Source organism: Platalea leucorodia (assembly GCF_965183815.1).
Source record: "Platalea leucorodia genome assembly, chromosome: 3".
Lineage (NCBI taxonomy): Eukaryota > Metazoa > Chordata > Aves > Pelecaniformes > Threskiornithidae > Platalea > Platalea leucorodia.
Window position 1 is genome coordinate 19,185,058 of NC_138825.1, and position 19,338 is coordinate 19,204,395.

The 19,338-nt window shown below is 39.8% G+C and overlaps 1 protein-coding gene across 3 annotated transcripts in view; it reads left to right on the forward strand.

The window, feature by feature from the left end:
• Positions 1-17,373, forward strand: part of CLIP4 (CAP-Gly domain containing linker protein family member 4) — a 32,737-nt gene extending 15,364 nt beyond the window's left edge. For all 3 annotated transcript variants that reach the window (XM_082307160.1, XM_082307161.1, XM_082307162.1), the window contains 9 exons: positions 3,117-3,252; positions 3,969-4,109; positions 6,749-6,832; positions 10,141-10,281; positions 10,706-10,837; positions 13,012-13,135; positions 13,921-13,985; positions 14,667-14,739; positions 15,370-17,373. In XM_082307160.1, the coding sequence (XP_082163286.1) occupies positions 3,117-3,252; positions 3,969-4,109; positions 6,749-6,832; positions 10,141-10,281; positions 10,706-10,837; positions 13,012-13,135; positions 13,921-13,985; positions 14,667-14,739; positions 15,370-15,691 (1,218 nt within the window). In that variant the 3' untranslated portion in view covers positions 15,692-17,373. The remainder of the gene's footprint in view (positions 1-3,116; positions 3,253-3,968; positions 4,110-6,748; positions 6,833-10,140; positions 10,282-10,705; positions 10,838-13,011; positions 13,136-13,920; positions 13,986-14,666; positions 14,740-15,369) is intronic.
• The last annotated feature ends 1,965 nt before the right edge of the window (positions 17,374-19,338 follow it).

Consider the following 19,338-nt stretch of genomic DNA (forward strand, 5'->3'; position numbering starts at 1 on the left):
TACTATGAAAAGCTGTTTTGACAGGCACAGTCTGCATTTTTTATCTGTAAACAACTTTTTAAGTTTCCTATAGTACATCAGCATGGCTCAGCTTTTATTAACATTTTTGGTGTCACATCAAAATGACAGTAAAATTTACAGATTACTTTCTGAGTTGCCCAGCTTTCAGTTATGCGTATGCATTCGTGAATTACCCCTGATAGTTTCCAGAAGGTGGTAAAAGAAAACTTCAATTCTGCTTAGCCTATGGTAACCCAATTTCACTGGTGCAATGCAGCTAAAATCTCTGAAGCAGTGCTGTGCCAATGGATTTGTTACGTGGTTCTGTGGAAGTGTAAGAACGTAGCTGACACTGGTCCAGCTCAAATGTGAATAGCTGTTAAGAAGCTACCTTGCTGGACGCATTTTGAAAAATGTATTTGAAAAATGCAACATTGATATTGCAGTTAGTATTCATACCTTTTATTTGCTCTGATAGCAAGGGCTCTGAAATGATTTAAGAGTGCTAGGACTCTTAAAGATTTCAAATATTTTTCTGGTAAATATTGAAGGCATTTGTGAGCAAAATTTTATGTTTGAGTATCTTTACCTTTAATAATTTTTCTAGTACAACTTCAGATTTGTAATTATCACAACTCAAACATTCTAAAGTGAACTCCACTGAGAGTGCAAATCAGCTTCCGTTCTGTATTTTCATTGGGTGGATTCTTGAAATTGGGTCACGAAAAGTGAAGGAATCACTAGCTATGCAGAAGGCATTTTAACTGAAGTACGGACAGGGAGCCGCCTGTTCTTTAGAGCCAGTACGAAGTTCATGGAAGTTTCTTTTACAGAAAGCCATTGCACAGTGAAAGCAAGGGGCGATAATGTAACTGCAAGTTAATGGAGGTGTTATAGGAAGAAAGGGAAGAAATTAGTCCTCTCGTGTATCTTTCTTCCAAGTAAGGCCCATAGAACTGTTTGTACTGCAATGTGCTTACCGTGTATGGATAAAGCTTCCTGGGTTTGGTTACTTTTTTTTAATTGAACTATTACAGCGTTTTTTAAGAAGCTGTTGAAGCTGTTTTTCTGCTGCCAAAGGCCAGCAGGGCTTTCCAGCTAGCTTTTTCTAAGGGAGCCAAAGCTGTCATACGGCAGGTGGGAAGGAGGAATGTGATTGTGCTTTTTGGTCTTCCTTTTCCATGTCTGCTTTCCTCCCTTCCTTTCTTTGTGTGCGGGGAGCTGTTCTGCATTGCTCCCACAGGGTTTCCCACCCGCCTTCTCCACTGGTCTGAACGGAGAAGTTGATCTCAGCCCTGTCTTCCCCTCTCCCTTGATACTCGTAAATGCGTGCAGGGTGGAGCAAAAGTGAGAACAGGATGATGAAAATGGTGCCCAATTCCTCACCTCCTCTTGGATCAGTTCCCATTTCCGGAATATGGGAGCTGGGACGAGGGCACTGGAACAGCAGCATTTTTATGAGCAATGTTTACAGATTCCTGTTCTCTTTCCTGCTTCTGCAGTCTCCTAACATATCAGCTTTAATGAAGCTTGAAAGCCAAGCACAGCAGATGCCAGAGGGAAAATGGATTCCTCTCTTGATTCCTACTGCACCTGTCATTCTGGTTGTCTTACCGGGTAGAAGGCTGTGTAAGCAGGTGTTTTTTACATGGTTTGGGGTCCCCCAGCTTCACCAGCTCATGCTCTGCGAGATTATATGTTATCTGAATGGACACTGAATGAAATGTGAGTGCGGGGAAGCCAGTAGCTGGAAGAAAACTTTTCTCCTGTTCCTGCCGTGTTTCTCACGTGCGAGATTGTCCTCTGCTCCTTGCCTGCACAAGTCCTAGGGCTTGTGCAAAACTGGAGCCTCGGTTTTGCCATCTCCACCTCCAGTTTAAGATGCTGGTCCCTTCCCTCTGCTCGGTAAGTGCCCCTCGGCTGGTGCTTGGAGAGCGGAGGAAGCCGTTAGGCTGCTTGGCCAAGCTTCCTCCGGCTGAATTTGATCTCTGGGTTGGTGCTAAAAAGCCTGGGTCTAGATTAGTGTGATGTACCTGCCTGTAACAATCCAGTTGAAAGGAGATCCTCAGAGTAAAAGAAGAACAGGCTCTGGGTCACGTGTATTTCTTTACAGAACATTAAGAAAGAGTAGCTGGAAGGTCCTATAGTAAAGAAAAAAAAATGGTTTCTGTCTGTTTACTCTCTGAGGGCTGGATTAGCCAGTGAAGTCATAGTAAAAATGAACTAATTGTATTAAGGTCACATAAGATAATGAAAACTGAGCATCTGAAAGATCAAAGTTTTTTCTTGCTGAAACTAATTTAAAAATCAAATCTAAAAATGAATTTAAATCAGTGTTAAATGCATCCCTTAGTTATTCCTCCCTTGTTTAGTTGAAGTGTGTAAGCTTATAATACATATTTGTAGAGACTGAGGTCCACCAGCAAGACTGGTTTGTCTTGATATTCTTGACATACGTATCTGTTCAGAGTCCACATAGTATATATTGAAACAGGAAAAAAGTCTTACAGCATTTGCTGGCTTTTAAAATTTTGTTTAATCATAAGGAGGGAATAAAAGACGTATGAATTTTTTCCAAATAAAAAATTAAGTATGCTCTAAAGTTTACCCTTTAAACTTTGAGAGAGAGATATATGTATAAAAAAAATTATGTAATTATATATGTACATAGTTATACACACACAGATATATTTATAAATTTTGTATCTAGTATTTCCATGGAATCTCCAATTCAGCAAGCTACCTACCCATGATTTTGGAACTATTGGTTTGGAAGACACTGAAAGTAAAACTTCTCGTTAGGCATATACTCCTGTACCTTGCTGACTTGGAGTGGTGCTTACCGTCTAATTCTTGTCTGTTATGAGATCTGTCAATAACCACTGCTTTTGTTTAATACAAAATATACACAGAAAGACTAATACATTTTGGAAAATGCATCGGCTGGCATTGAAAGATAGGAATGTCAATAATCAAGGGAGATTGTTATGTCTGTATTTCTCTGTTCTGATCAAAAGCTTGGAGATGACTTGCTGTCTCCTTTCTAATCTATACTATGTTGTTGTAAACAATACTTGTTTAACAAAGTCATTCTGTGTTGATGCTTTTTGCTGTAGGTTGGTACATTAAGATTTTGTGGCACAACGGAATTCGCCAGTGGCCAGTGGGCTGGCATAGAGCTGGATGAGCCAGAGGGAAAGAACAATGGAAGCGTTGGAAAAGTCCAGTACTTCAAGTGTGCGCCGAAACGCGGTATAACCTTTAATTTTTTCTTACATTTTTTTTTAAAACCTGAATTTTAAAGAAAGTGTTGGAAGATATGAACCTTTTGGGAGAATAAAAACAGATAACAAATTCTGTTGCTTTTCTTTTTAGTGCTTTGTTTGTTTGTTTTTTTAACTGTTCTTAGTGTTTTGGCTGCAACTATTTGCAAAACCACTGAAACAACCAACCAGTCAAAATGTCTGGTTATTTCTGTGAAACTGTGAGATGATAATCTCTCCTGTTTTTCCATCTATATTGCTGAAGCTATTTGTTTGTGTTGTAACAATAATGGCCATGTTTCTTTACCTGCTTTGCCTTCCTTTTGTAAGAGATTCACGCCTGTAGTTGTTTTCTGACTTCCAGCTTGAGGTATTTTAATTGATGTTTCATGGACAGTCACGATGTACAAAGTCTTGCATTTTGTAACAGTGGAGACTGAATGTCACCATTAGGACAAAGATTCTAATTGATAGTTCTAGTGACTTACTGAATTGCTCTGTTCAAGTTGCTTGAAAAGCCTTTTGCTTTCACTGTTCACTTGAGCTAGTCCTTCCTACCCTACAAGGGCTTTGACAGCATAGCAAGCCATGATCGTGGCTGAAAAAAACCCCTAATTTAATTGATGTAAGAGATAGTAGCCAGAAAGTTTTGTTACATTGATATTACTCCCGGTTCTTTTTTGGCACATACAATTTTGTCTCCAGGTATCTTTGCACCTCTTTCTAAAATAAGCAAGGCTTCTGATCACAAAAAAAGCTCCGTACGAAGTTCTTCCATGCGGTCTTCACCTTCGGTCAAATCCAAGAAAATAGATGTGACGCACATAACTTCCAAAGTGAATTCTGGTGAGTATTTTTTTGTGTGTTGAGACAGAATTGAGATACTAATCTTCAAGAATTAGCACCAACCCTGTAAATCTTGGTATTAAAATACTTGTTTGGAATTAGTTAATCACTTAGGATGAGAAGACAATATGTATTAACTATGTGTTCTCATTATTAGAAATTCAGTAGTCTTTAAACTAGTACTGGAAGGACGTTGTCTGTAGTTGCTTAGTGATTATAGTGATCTGATGTACTAATACAGGTCTTTATATACTCTATTTAAAAAAAAAAAAGTTCACCACAGCATTTATTCTCGAGCCCTTAAAGTAATTTCTGGTTGTCTGTGATATCAGTTAAACGTCTAAACTTAACGTGATTTCATTTACCAAGATCTTCCTGGGTAACTTGAAACATCTCACTGAAATCAGTGAAAATTTAGAAACTAATCTATCAACAACTTTATGTATAGAAATTGAAGAAATTTAATTTATTTTCTGGCAAAATGATCAAGGAACTATTTAACTGATTGTGTTTTATCTGCTCATTAAGTTATTGGAGTAAAACCAGAGGCAAATTAGAAGAGAAAGGATGTCTTTGTAACACGGCCTCGGTCTACTGATTGGAGTTACAGGCTCAGTCCCTGGCTCTGGCTTAGTCTTTCAGCAATTTATTCAAATTACTTAATCCTTTTGTGTAAGTTCCCTCCTTGTGAAGTAAGAACGATGCATCTTTTCTGTCTGTTTAGGTTCCAAGGTGTTTGGAGTACAGACTCTTCCCTGCTGTGTACAGTGCCCACCATGCATAATCTGGCCCTGTGTCTGGCTGGCTGCATAATAATGTCATTAAATAGATTACATTAACATTTCTTTCGCCTTTGGAACCCTGTTTTGGTGACTCATACTAAGGCAGCACAGCTTAAGAGATGAAAGATACGCATACATTCTCACAGAATTCACTCTAGCACCCTAAAACACTCCGCTCTTTACCAGTAATACGCAGGGTATAGAAGCAATGTGCCAGGCTGGTATGCTGCGTTTTGGCAGCATTTTGGATGATTTATGTAACTCTTCTCTACATAGATTGAGAGGGAAGTAAGCCTTAATGATGTGTATTTACAATTAGCACAAGATTTAAGCTATTTATAAACGGACGTCCTGCATAAAAAGCTTCTCAGAATAATCGGTTTGTTAGGAGTATTGCTCAGGAGCAGATCTAAGCTGACTTTTTATGTTAAATATTTTTCAATGTTTGATTCAGTTCCTTGTGAGCTCTTTTTAACTCATTAAACTACAATGGAAAGGACTGTTTCCTTTGGCACAAATGGTGTGTTCCAGACAGTTTAGTCATAAACCACCTTTTCTGTCATTAAGGTGCCTTTGTATCTTTGTAGATTTTAAACATTTGATACTTGCTTTAGGTAAAAATGAGAGCGAGTTATGCATCATCTGCCCAGCAGGGCTTACATCCACTAACAGTAATCTGGAAGCTGCCGTTTTGTAAGATGTTCTTGCGTTGAAAGGTCCCTTAGAATTAACCTGCCTGGCTGATTCACTGGCTGGAGTGGGAGGATAAAGCTGCAGAGGCAGAACTTTGTTTTGCAGCGTTTACGTGCGTCACCAGATGATGTTTCTTTCCCTTAAACTTCGTTCCTGCAATACGCCGGTTTGTAATCATCCAAGAAAAATTAATGTGCTTTTTGTAAATATGGTTATAAGCTGCAAAGTAAAATATAATACTGTGTAGAGATTTTCAAATTTGATTTGTTTCTACTGGATTTGAATAATCCATCAGATTGATGATAAAAGGTCTTTTTCAAGTTTTTAGAAAAAGGATTACTGTGATCAAATTGAGAAATGTGTTATCAGTCACAAACACTCGTTTTTTGATCTGATGCCTTAATGGCTAAACCACAAAATTTTCGAAAATACAGTACACTTGCAACCTAGTTCAGTCCCTGTAGCTGAATTAAGCTGAGATGTAGTTAAATAAAAAAGATGTGATTTTTCTTTCATGACAGGGAGAGGAGAAATCATAGATAAGCTTGTTCTTTATTGAGTTAGGGTAGGAAACTGTCAGAAATGCAAAATGACTGTTCACAAAATATAACTTAGGTGGCAATGCTAGTTCATATGCATATCACAACATTGCTGCTCTAAGAGTTAGGCACTTAAAAATCACGTTGGCATACTTACTTCATTATTTGTAGACTGAATGAAGATTTGGTCTCAAATCTCTCAAAACTTCTGTGTGTAATCTTTAAAGCAGCAATTGTGAAATTAATGCTAGTGAATAGTATACCTTAAGTGCTATAAAAGTGAATGTTGTATATATAATAGATGTAAATGTTTGAAAGATTTAAGTAAAACTCCTTCAATATAAGCATCAATATTTTGCAGACAATTTGTTTATTGTTTGGCAAGATAGTTTGGACTGTTTTAATGTGTTAAGGGGTTTAACATCTGTGCTTATTAATCAAAACAATTCTGCAGTCTTGTTTTACCCATTTATCAAGAGTCTAAGGAACTGTACAGTTTTATCCATTTTATTCATGCATCCACTAATCTGCAAATCTGTCGAATTGGTTTTGTACATGACTTTCCTGTAAAATTATTGTTCATTGTTAGGATGTATATATTTAATTGTATATATTCTTTTTATAGGCCTAAATATGGCAAAAAAAGACAGTGCTTCTGAAACCAACTTTGTGGCTGCTAACAGGGGAAAAACTGTACCTGCAAAAGACGGTAACTAATTTTTTTTTATTTTTTAACGTCTTGAGAAAAATTTTGGGTAGGGCAGAGGAAGTGTTATTGCTGCCTTACCCCTGTAAAAGCCCTGTATCTACACCATAAAAACAAAAGTTGCCTTGCCCGTCTGTATTCAAGTCCCAAGCAGGCTGTACACGTTTATTTTTCTGAGAGTAATTTGTGTGGCTGTTTGGCTGGCATTCTCTGTTGGTTTGGTAACAGCTTCTATCCAAATGCATGGACAAGAATATAGACAAGCCCTTAAAGCTGAAAGCTGTCTCTTTGTAAATGGTCTTGCAGAGGATCTGCGGAATTACCTTCTTAGGTTTGAGGGAGACCTTTTGCCCTTTATCATTGCTGCTTAGATTTTGATGAAGAACTGTGCGTGTATTCTGTTGGAATTTTTATCCTCTCCTCTATCTGTATGTGCAAGCTGGTATAATAAAGTGTTGTCATCTAGCAGCACTTTACAGTCTTGGCGTTGTATCATGGAAGACTCATAATAACAAACTTCAAATATGAAAAATGAAACTCTAGCTTTTTAAAAATTTCCTTTTACATATGAATCATTCTCTGCAATTATCTAGTTTCAGAATTGGATAGTGACTTCTACTGCATCAGTATTTTGTGTGCTGAACTTTAAACATCAAGGGACCTCACTTTCAGGGGTGTCTTTAACAAACTGTAAAAATCGGGTCTCCTTGGAGGTTTTGTCTATAAAATCATACTACAACTGTCGGTAAAAGCAGTATTTCCTTGAAATAATTTGAAGTGTGACTTTGAATATACTCTTTTTGAAGAAAAGCGTCTTTTTATATCCTCAGTCAGTGAACAGTTGTGAGGAAGAGACTTGGGGAAGAGCCTAGTGTCAGGTATTTAAGCACTGCCCTGTATGATACTTTTTCAGAGGTGAGCTAAAAAACTGTGTAGACAGAGGCTTCCAACATTTTGTTCATGGAGGGCACTTAATGGCTTATTCTTCAGGTTCTGGTCACACAATGAAATTAATTGGCGGTACAGTGTCTCAGTTTGGTGGATACAATATGATACCCACAATTAATGGGACTCCAAAGGCTTTGCAGGCTGTAAGTGATGTGGAGTGAGGCCTCATTTTGGGATCTAGTGGTTCAGATGATACTGCCATAAGGCAGGTGCAGAACCTTTAGCAAAATCCAATATCCAACTTAGAAAGTAGCTGTCAGTCGTTCTTTGTCAAAGAGGAAGGCTGCTTCAGCCTGGGGTTTTCTTGGAGTGTGTGCCGAGTCTGGAAATTTGTTTTTTTCTTAATTTTTTTTTGACACTAAGGATACAGAGTCTGTTCATGAAATATGCGGATGATGCCTGGCAGATAGTTGACTGGCTTAATATTAACACCACCCTCCCACCCCCCAAAAAAAACCCCTCTTGACAAATTGGAAAAAAGATCTTGGGGGGGTGGGGTGGGGGTGGGAAGATGCAGAAGAGTAAGGACAACTACAAAGTTATGTAGCAAGGCTGAAACAGTGTAAATACACCCTGGGAATGACATGCCTGGTCATAGTTCTGTAGAAAAGGACATGGGGATATTGAGCATTACAAGGTAAATGTGGGTCATCTGTGTCGTGCTGTTGCAAAAGGGGCAAGGTACTGGAATGTATAAAAAAGGAGCATCAGCTGCGAGATGCTTTACTTGGCACAGGTGAGGCCTCAGCTAAAGCACTGCACCTGGTTTTAGACCCTGCCTTTCAAAAAAGATGTGAATCAACTGGAGAGAATTCAGAGAAGACACCACAATAACCGGAGGTATAAAACATGACTTAGGAGAAAAGACTGATGGAATTTGTGATTGTGTGATTAAAAAGATGGAAGATTAAAGGGATAAACCAGGAAGCTTTCAAATACAAAGAACAGTATAACCCATTCTGCATGTGTAACGAGAGTAAGAAATCTTGAGCTAAAACTGGTAGTTTAGGTTTTATATTGGGGGGAAGAAACCCTGTTAACGCTACAGATAATTACGTGGTGAAATATATAGCTGAGGAAGTCCCGAGATCTCCCTGATGGGAGGTTTTTAAGAACAGGTCAAACGCTGACCTGGCGGGAGTGATGTAACAAGTAGGTGTTTCGCCTGATGGAGGCGGAATGGTTATAGGACCTGCTGAAGTCCCTTCTGCTCTTCCTTCCCCCACCTCGCGATTTCCCACAAAACGAAGTGTTTAAGGACTGGTTTAGTTTCTTTTGGTTTCTGCACTGGTGCATCAGCTGTTTTTGTTGCATTCGTGTACAAGCGCTAGGTGGTCTGACCGCCAGTGAATCCATCGCCGGACTGACTTCCAAACAGGGACTTGAAAGCACACGTGTGTTTATAGCTTGGACTTGGAGTTGAATTTTGCCTGTTTAGTCACCATTTGTTTAGTAATTTGCATTTTCTTCATTGTAGCGTAGCCGCAGCCAATATCTGAGAGTCTTTAGGTTTCTGTCCCCAGATACCTAAGCTTCTGCTTTGACCCACTGCATTTGCCTTTCTGCAGTTCTTTACTGTTTTGCCAAATGGGAGGATTTAATTATATTGAACACGCTAACCCTGTGTCCATATCGAGGTGCTTTGCAAAAACGAATGAATTGAGCCTCTCAGAATCCTGGAAAGTTTGACAGGCAATACTGTATTGGTTTTTCACACTGAGAAACTGAAGCATAGACATGTCTTGCTGTACCCTGCCTTATTTTGGGCAGAAGCGGGTAGGAAAGGGGAGAACTGGGGAGAGCCTTGAAAAGGCAGGAGGAAAGCTGAACATAAGTCTTATCGGACAGTTTAGACATCAGGGTTTGCAAATGGAGATAAAAGTGATTTATTTCCCATTCTTATTTTATAGTACAGATTTTAATATTAATACAGTATGTAATGGAATATAGTAGGCTTTAATCCAGACAATAATTCACTCACGTAATATCACCTTCCTTACACTTCTCATCAACTCTTTAATAGGCTGGATGCTGAAAGTGTGGTGGTATGATCTCCCATATTTTAATAAATACGCTTGGGCCTGTTTAGAAAAACTTTCATAGAGTAACAAGGGGCTTTTGGAGACCTTTTCCAGCACTAAATGATTGCCTTATTCCCAAGGCAGGGTCAGGTGTACCTATGCCGTTCCTGACAGGTGTTTGTGTAAATGCTGTGTAACAACCTCTAATTTTGGCTCTTTACTTTGTGTTCTGCCCACTATGGAGAACGGATAACTGCCTTCTTACAGAAGCTTTCCCTTCTGCTTAATCTGTCCTTTTCCGAATATGATCTCTGAAGGACTGTTTCCATTTATGTCTTTTAGGTTTTCCTGTGTACAGCAGCTCTTCCTCCTCTACTACCTCCTTGGAAGGCAAACAGAATTACTGCAAGAAGCGGAGCTCAACCAGCAGCAATAAAAAAGCAGTGACTAGAGTGTCTTCTGCCTCATCGAAAATTAGTGCTGGTATGGTCTGGTTTATTGAGGTGTGTTTTCGCAGGTGGAAGTTTACTGCTGTACTGAATACTTAGGTAGAACTACTTGCGCTGTTTCAGAATGTGAGATAGTTCAAGACAGACACTTGGGAAGTAGTTTAACCATAAACTTAAGTTTGGCAACTTTTTAGAACATCTTCAAGAGGAAAACTGTTCTTGTAGTTGGTCACTGTGCCTTTCAACTGCAGAGAAAAGGCTGTAGTCTACAGTTTTCATGCTGAAGCAAAGCAATTCTTTGTCTAAGCAGAATTTGCAGCGTGTTGCCATGTGTTAAAGGTACGCTGTGTTAAAGATAGATACTCTATTTACCAGTCAGTTGGCTCACTATTTAAGATTTTCTTAAATTTTAAAGATATAATGTCACTAATTTTGGATCTTGTTCTTCTCTTGAACAGGGCTATATAGTTCTCCGGCTACAAGGAAAAATCCTTTTGATGAAGGAGAAATTCAGGTTGGAGACAGAGTGCTGGTGGTAGGACAGAGAACAGGCACTGTTAGATTTTGTGGAACGACAAAATTTGCACCAGGTATTTGCAGTGCTCTCTGTGTGTGTTGTAGAACACTTACGGGATAACTTACACATGAGCACGTGAACATTAAGAGAACTCCTATCTTTTTCCTCACTCCCTCCAAAATTTTCTAAATTTACTGGTTTGTTTCAAAGTTCTTTCTCTCTCCTGTGCTTCATTGAATATTTTTTACTTTAATGCAACTGCTAGGAAAAAATAATCATTTAAAATGTGACTTTTACTTGCCCACTAACATGGCTTAATTTAGGAGAAATATTTTGATACTGAAATTGTAGGTATTGTTACAAAGCTTTCTGAAAATCCTCAGTTTAGTCTCCAGCGTGGTACAGTTTATTGAGGTGACACGCCTTTACTCCTTACTTTTTGTAGGAAGCCTTTTTGACACAGCTCATCTCTTGCAATACCGGTACTCTTATCATGTCATTTACCTGTCTCATTCTCATCTTCTTGGCATCTTTAAGACGGTAATTGTGAACATTTAAATGTTCACAAACAACCTTTAGGTCACAGGACAGATGAAAAGTTACGAGCGTCTCAAAAACCCCCAAACTCTACCACCATTTTCTCCTCCGTCTCCCTTTCAGCTCCCCCCTCCCTTCCCCTTGCTAAAAAACACATTGCAGTGGAGCCAGGTGTTTTCAAACAGAAGTGAGTTGCTGTAAATTATGGAAACTAATTTCTGAATACTACTTTTTTGTAACCAAATTCTGTGTTCTTTATGTCCTTATCTATAATCTTCTTATTGCAAGAGTAATGCAAAAACAGTTGGTAAGTTTAAACAAGGTCCGTTTGATTGATACGTAAGCGGCAATACTCTGCCTTGACACTTGGTGGCATCAATATTAAAAAAAAAAAAAAAAGTTAGAATGACAGAATGTGAGACTGTGGTACCAGCTCCGTACTTTTTTCATTCTCGCCCCTTTCCCCAGTTTCATTGCAGGCCATCCTTGCTTAAGATATCGCAGATAACTGATTCTGCACTTCCATGTGATCACTCTTACCTTCGTGTTGTTACTTACAAAGTAAACAATGAGAAAAGGACTGGTTTTCCAAATTTACTATAACAAGTGTAAAATCAGAAAGCTGTGTGACAGTGTAAGTCCCTTCCTTCTCCCTCCAAGTTAGGGAATGAGATTTTTTGGAGAAAAACATGGTACTGTAAGAAGGGAGGATGGAAAGGTCACACATCTTCACCATTTGCAGAACCAGTAATTTATAGAAAATGCGAAACAGATGTATTTTTTAAGCATCTTAATTTTAATATGTATCAAAGGTCTGGAAGTTACCCAAACTTTATTTCTTTTGCTGCAATGCAGTTCTTTCTTTATTTAATTCTAAAAACAGGAAGGGGAGAACTTCTGAGATACTGAGCCCTTCTAATTCATAAGCTGTCATTCCTGTGGTTCTTGAGCTGATAATTAGAATTACCATTTTATCCAGTGCCTTAGTACCAAGTGACTTGAATTAAATTTTGAATCTTTTGGGGATGGATAGCATAAGGACTGCTAATGGAGTATGAAATTTAGCACCTTTACATAATTAGCTCACATTTATCACAGGTTATGAATGATCAAGCTTATTAACATCTTGATGCCTATTCAGTGTTCTGTACGAGATGAATCGCTGGCCAGTTCGGATTCTAACACCCTTCTCTCAATATCATACAACCGGCCTTGCAATTTGTATTAATTATAACTCGCTAGATGGAGAGAAGGAATGAATTAATAGCAAAACTTTAATTTTACTGTTGATGATCTCAGATGAGGCATAAACCATGTGGTCAGAGGACTAAAGAGGGAAACTTGAACCACCGCTGCTCTTCTTGCCTGTCTCCTTTTTGTCAAATAGCCACTGTTATTTATAGTCGGTAACGTTCTGTTCGGCTTTAGTGTATATATCAAGGGTTTTACCTTTTCTCTATTAATTAAAATGCCAATAATTTTCTCGAAAGCATATGAAAATGCTGAGGTAATTCTCTTTAGATTTATCATAAATTTTTGCATAGTTACATAGATTAATAATAAATATATATTATAAAATATCTCGACAGTTTCTAACTAGAACCTCTTTTCCTTGATATGGGTGAATGCCAACTGTAGCAACTGTCTAGATGAAGAAAAGCCTGTGGTGTTTTGTTCAAAATACCATGATTTTACTGTTTTGAAATGCAGGATTCTGGTGTGGAATTGAATTGGACAAGCCTCACGGGAAGAATGATGGTTCCGTGGGAGGCGTTCAGTACTTCAGTTGTCTCCCCAGATACGGTATATTTGCACCACCATCTCGTGTACAGAGGTAAGCACTGAAGCTGTTGTAATGTTTGTGTTGCCAAACGCTTTCTTAATGCATTTCCAGTGGGAAACAAAGTTTGCAGCAGATATGGAAGAAATACAGGTTTTCTTCTGCTAATGGAAGTTTATAACCTCCATTAAAAACCTGGTGGGTTTTAGATCAGCTGTTTGAAAGCAGAGTATAAATTGGAAATGCAGCTCTCCCTGTTTCTCTTGCAGCCACGTCAAGTATTTTCATTCCAGGGCCTCCATTTCTGATAGTCTGTGTTCGTTAAACCTTACTTTCATGACCCGATCCTGATGCGCTGAGCTAAATTTGGTTATGAAAGGAAGGTGCCCTTGGCTATGACTGAAAATACTGTTCTCATTCCAGCTAACAGCACAGAGGAACCAGAGCATCCACCACTTTGTAGTCTCTCCGTTAGGTTTCAGGAAGAACAGCTGAGGAATACTGTGCTCTTTCCTCCTGTATTTGTGTCTGGTTACTTTGCCAGACGTGCTCTTGCTTTTCTTTCCCTGAAGATCCTAGCTCAGCCAAACTGTTAAAGAACTTGCCTCAAAATTAGACGTGCTCTATTGCTGTGTAAAAGGCAAGTAACTTGAATAAACAACTAGTTTGTTTACTCTTACATACCAGCCTGACTACAACTGCAATGTTCGTGTCTTTTGGGGGTGGCTGGAGAAGGGAAACAATCAGAACTTTATCAGCGTTTGACAAGAAGGACGGCAGCAGTAGGTTTGTTCAGAGTTGAGTTGAAATGACTTCTTCATTGTGTTATTGCTTTTCAGACTAACAGGTTCTCTGGATTCTCTCGCAGAGACTTCATCGAGTAAAATAAATCACGCTTTTCCAGGTAGGTGCATAAGACACTGATTTGGCTCAGGCAGCCGACCGCAGGCCACCGTTCTACAAGCAGAACCTACGGCACAAAGCCCGCTTCTCCAAGAGCACAACAGAGGTTCAGGGGACCCAAATGCCAGCCAACAGCCTGGCTGCTCCCTTCCTACAAATGTAGCCTGCAGCAGGAGCTGTGGAGGACTCGGTTGTTATTAACCCTACACGGGCAGAGATAATTATGTCAGAGTTAAGGTTGTTGACACTCTTCCCTTATTACTGTATTGCATGCTAATCAGAGTTAACCATAAATTGAACCTGCTCCTTAATCTAAACTGACATTGATGAAGGGATCAGTGTAGGGAGGGGTCCATATGAAATTACTAAAAATTAGAATTCGGTGAGATACTTGAAGCAGTTATTTTTCTTTCTCCTTACCTTAGCTTTTTGTGAAAAGGCTGCTTCAAATTACCCTTGTTTGGTTTGTTTAATTTCATTTCTGTCCTCTCTGAAAATTGGAACGCGTTATGGACACTTACTTTCATGAGAAGTTTCATCACTTAATTTCCAAATTGGAGGGGAGAATGTGTAGCAAATGTAGTGGAAACAGTGTAAAAGAAAACACAAAGAATATGAGTTCATAAAGGGCTTTTTTTTTTTTTTAAGAAGCCCTACACAGCTTATGAACGTTTCCACTTAGGTTTTAGACGCAGTCTAAGCACCACTTCTGCATCTTCACAAAAGGAGATAAACAGAAGAAACTCCTTTGTTAGGTGAGTGTCTTGAGTTTAAAATGTTTGGCTGTTAGCTTTACTGTTTCTTGTTCAAAAGAAAATCTTTATGCATGTATCATATCTAGACCTTTATATGTTCATTTTTTTTTTCTTTGAAAATGGACCAGAAGTAGACTATTTTTCTGTGGGTACCCAGGAGTACAGTCCTTGGATTCAGGTTGGCATTGAAATTGTTTTCCAGTTGTTCATCACTGCATATTTTCCAATTCTTGTATTTTCACACAGCTGGGCGGAGTTCAGAGGGTCTTGTTAAAGGACTTCACTTTGTCCTGGTGATCCTGACTGACCCTTGCATGTTAAAAGCTGTTTTGCCTAAACTCTGCCAAGCCCCAAATAAAATGCTTTGTACCGCTTTGTTTACCAATACTCTCACCTACGGCAAATATTGTAGATCCTAGCATCAGGTGAAAGGAAATTGATTCTCCAGGTATTTCACGCTGCCGTGTGTACTAGCCTGTTCATGTTATTACCTGTTTTGCTAGTGATGTGAGATCAAAACCAATTTTTTTTTTTAAAGGGAGTTGAGTTTTTTTCCCATGCACTTCACTGAATTACAGATTTGCCCTGGGTCATTTGTAGAAACAAGACCTTTTTTCCCCCCCCAACTAGATCCAAGAGCTCTGTGTTACGGCGCAGCTGGAGTAACAGCACCACGGCTAACACTGAGGGACCCGTGAAGCTGCACGAAGGCTCTCAGGTTCTTCTGACCAGCTCCAATGAAATGGGGACAATCAGGTACATTGGTCCTACGGACTTTGCACCGGGGATATGGCTCGGACTTGAACTCAGAAGTGCCAAGGGAAAGAATGATGGCTCCGTGGGGGAGAAGCGCTATTTCACCTGTAAGCTGAACCACGGGGTCTTAGTTCGACCTAGCAGAGTAACCTACCGTGGCATTAACGGGGCAAAACTTGTAGACGACATTTGCTGAGCCAAAATCTGCTCAGACGATAGGAAATAAGTATTTAAAGCACAAAAGACCCCATCTAGAATGCAAACTTACTTATTTTTAAATTATTACATCTGCATTTGCATTTTACGTATATATAAGTATATATGTATGTGTGTGTATATATATTTTAATATATATATAAAAATAGAGAGAGATGAAAAAAAGTTCAGTCACATTAAGAAGTGAAAGCGCTGTTCTGTTTCCCTTAGTGAAACAGCCCTTGCCTGGGAAGGTTATCGCAAAAGCATCTTGGGCTTGAGATGCTGTTATTATTTGAATAATGTTCCAGTTAGAGAACGCGAGTATCTCCGACGTTCTCTGAAGTTGCTTTGTGATTCATGCAGTATTTAAACGATTTTCCTCCATGTAGTAATGAACTGATAATGCTTTGTGCATTGCCTGCTTTTGACAGAGGAGGTGGTTAATGAGTGACATCAGTCTGGTTACCAGGCACTTTGTCAATTCCAATACCAGCTGCTAGCAATAAGAAAGAAAAAAAACCAAAACAAAACCCTTTTTCAAGCAGTTGTGAAGTATTTTTACATTTTATCATTCAGATCCCTCCTCTTCTTCCCCTCCTCTTCTCCCCTCCACAACGAAAAGGGCTGATAAACGTAAGTATTTGCGGCTATCCTAGTGAACGGCAGCAATTAAATAAAAAGCCTTTAAAAAGCACAAATATGCTGCATGTCAGTCTGTGCAGTAAAAAGCACTTTTTGTTGTATGCATTTGTAGAAAGAGCTACACGTAAGAAGCACTCTTCAAAATAATGCACTTTGCCCTCTCCTGGAGAGCTATCCCTCATTTTTAAAGACTTTTTTTGTTTGGTGTGCTGCAGGCTATGAGTATCAGAGTTTTTAAATGCAAATAAACCCAGAGTGGAACTATACATAATAGCCTCATCATAAATATTAAGTCTGTATAAATACAGCATGCCCATTCCTGCCAGTGGTATGGATTATATGCAGGTTTTCAAGCAAGCTATTAACATTATTTGATTTGTTTGTGATATGTGTTTCTGTTTGTTTCCTTCGGAACAGTTTCCAGTATCAATTTCTTGTTAAGAGTCTTATGTTAATAAATTAAGGATAGTTTTAGGTACAGCATTGTAACACACCTTGATGTGACATTATTTGCATATCAGCCTTTTACAACAGTTAATAGTTGTCCATGTTTTAAACATGTAATGTATTTTAATTGCTTAGCATATGTAAACATTATCTTATCAGGATGGGTTTGTGTTCCAGAACAGTCATTTTATTCTTTAACGATCTGCTTGCTCTTACCTACTTGAAGAAGTGACACTTTAAATTACATCATAATATCCTATTTTTAGACAGAATTCTGCTGCTGTTATCTTCTTCTAAATATTGCTGGAGCTATTTTTCCAGAGCTGTATTTAAAATGATGCATACTGTAGTCTAACTTATGGGAATTTTTAATTGAATATAAAAGCTGTAAATTTTGAATGTAAAAAAATTAATGCTTTATATTTGAAGATGCAAATATTCAGTGACGTACTGAACTTTGTCCAATATCTGTTTCTCGCTGGTATTAGTAAAGTGAAACCCTGGTGAATAATTGCATAGCAAAAAATTTTTCCTTACAGACTGTACCTCTCGCTTCTGTTCTGATGTACAAATGAGGCAAACGGGATACAGCACGGCAGGGCAGCTGTAGTATGTTATCCCGAAGCGTTTGTGTCTTCTGGCTGTTGGGTACAGAACTGCCCCTTGTCAAACAAAGCGTTTGTACAGCGCCTTTCGCTGGCTGGTCCCCGCCTTGCGCGCCTGGGTGGGCAGTTCGGTTTCCGTGCTGAACCAGTCGCTATCAGAAATGCTGGTTTTGCCTGCCTGACCAGAGGGAATGGGTGTCGCTGCTTTATCTGAGGGGTAGCTGGGGTTCTTTGGGGGAATACGTGTGTGGGTAAGGCAGCAAGCCCAGGCAGTTTGTTACAGTCACACCACTTCTGTGTGGCATCTTGCACAGATGAAGGAATATAGGGGGATAACCTCTTCCCAAGAGTTTTCTGATTCACTGGTAACTCTTTTTTTTTCTCCCAGGGTGTCAGGCTGCACTGTGCACAGCTCTGTAGCTACACCCAGGTCAGCTGGAAGTGGGCTCTCAGTGGCCTGCGCTAGGGAAGGCTGCAGGACTTCACGGAATCCTGTCTGGTGGGTAGAGAAGCGGGCATAGGTATTATCTGAGCATTGGTGCAGTGTGCTCTGCCTTCAATTTCAGCTTCAGCTAGCTGCACGCTTCTCCTGAAAGCTGTGGCTATCATCAGCTAGAGCGCTGTTGGTTAGAGGAGCAAGTCAGGACCGTTATCAGTAGGGAGCTGTGTTTTGGTAGCACTGAGCATCTTCTGCGAGGAAGCAAGCAGCGCTGTAAATTTATGTGGCCTGAAACAGAAATAAATCAGTTCCTCCATTCCAACAAGGATTACTGATGGCTGTCTTCAGGTTGGTGATGTGAAGGGATTTGTGCTTCCCTAAATCCAAGGTAAGTTGCCATAATCCTTTTCTTCAACTCTTGCAGGAGGACACTTTGTGTCATAAAAAAAAATCTGAAAATAACTGGCAGTGAAGTTTGAAATTAGGTGCTGTGCTGAGGCCTGTGTGATCACAGCCCCCGACTGGTTAGAAAAAAGACACATGATCCTTAGAGTCCCTATAAACCATAAAAATAAAATATTATCTTATAAATAAATAAGCAGATGGTCCCCAGCAATGCTGTGCTGCCTGTGCAGACGTCGAGGCTTGTCCCTGTTCTGCAGCGCGTCTCTGGGGTCCAGTTTCAGAAAACGAACTTCGTCAGTACTCTCAGCAATGAACTCTTTCAAGCTTTGTTGGACAGCGGCTGGAAAGGAGAGGTTGCAGGTGTGGCAGGAGGAGAACCTTCTTGAGGTGTCCCCCAGGGTGGGGGATTCATTTCCAGTGAGTTCAGTCCGGCTGGATACAGTGACTGTTTTGCAGATGTTGACGGTCATGGTCTTCTGGGCAGGGAGCGCGTGCTTTTACAGTGCTGCTACCCAGCAAGATCTGAGGCACCGGGATCCAAAATTGGCACTGCAGCTTTGCAAAACACAACCTAGTTTCGCTGACAAGTTAGCCCTGTTACCCGTGAGAGCGCTGCATAGGTGGCAAGTCCAGCATTTACATCATGGCTTTTACAGAGTTCAATTTTTGCAGAAGCCTTGTCAGATACCCGGTAGAAACTGAAACCGTGTCCATGAAAGCCACATAGCAGAGCACCCACCTGCATCCTTTTTCCTGCCTCGCTGCAGACAGACAACTCTGGAAAAAATGGAAATCAGAGCAAAGGTTGCCAGCCAGTGCCAGATCCAAACCAGTCCGTATGTGGTGGCTGTCCGGTGACTGGCTCTGCTCCTACAAGAGCACAGGAGAGCTCCCTTTTCAGTTAAGGTGGGGAGGAACTGAAGGGTGGGCGAAATGGAGGGAGAGGAGAGGTGCCTGCCGGATACCTGCTCAGGAAAAAAGTTGTTAACTAAACCACAGCACTGTCCTGCACGAGAATGAGCATGTGGATAAGCAAGTGAAGGAGAATAAGGTTTATAGATAAGTCAGTCCTAATTTCAAGGACCATTTTGTGAGAAAGCAGCTACC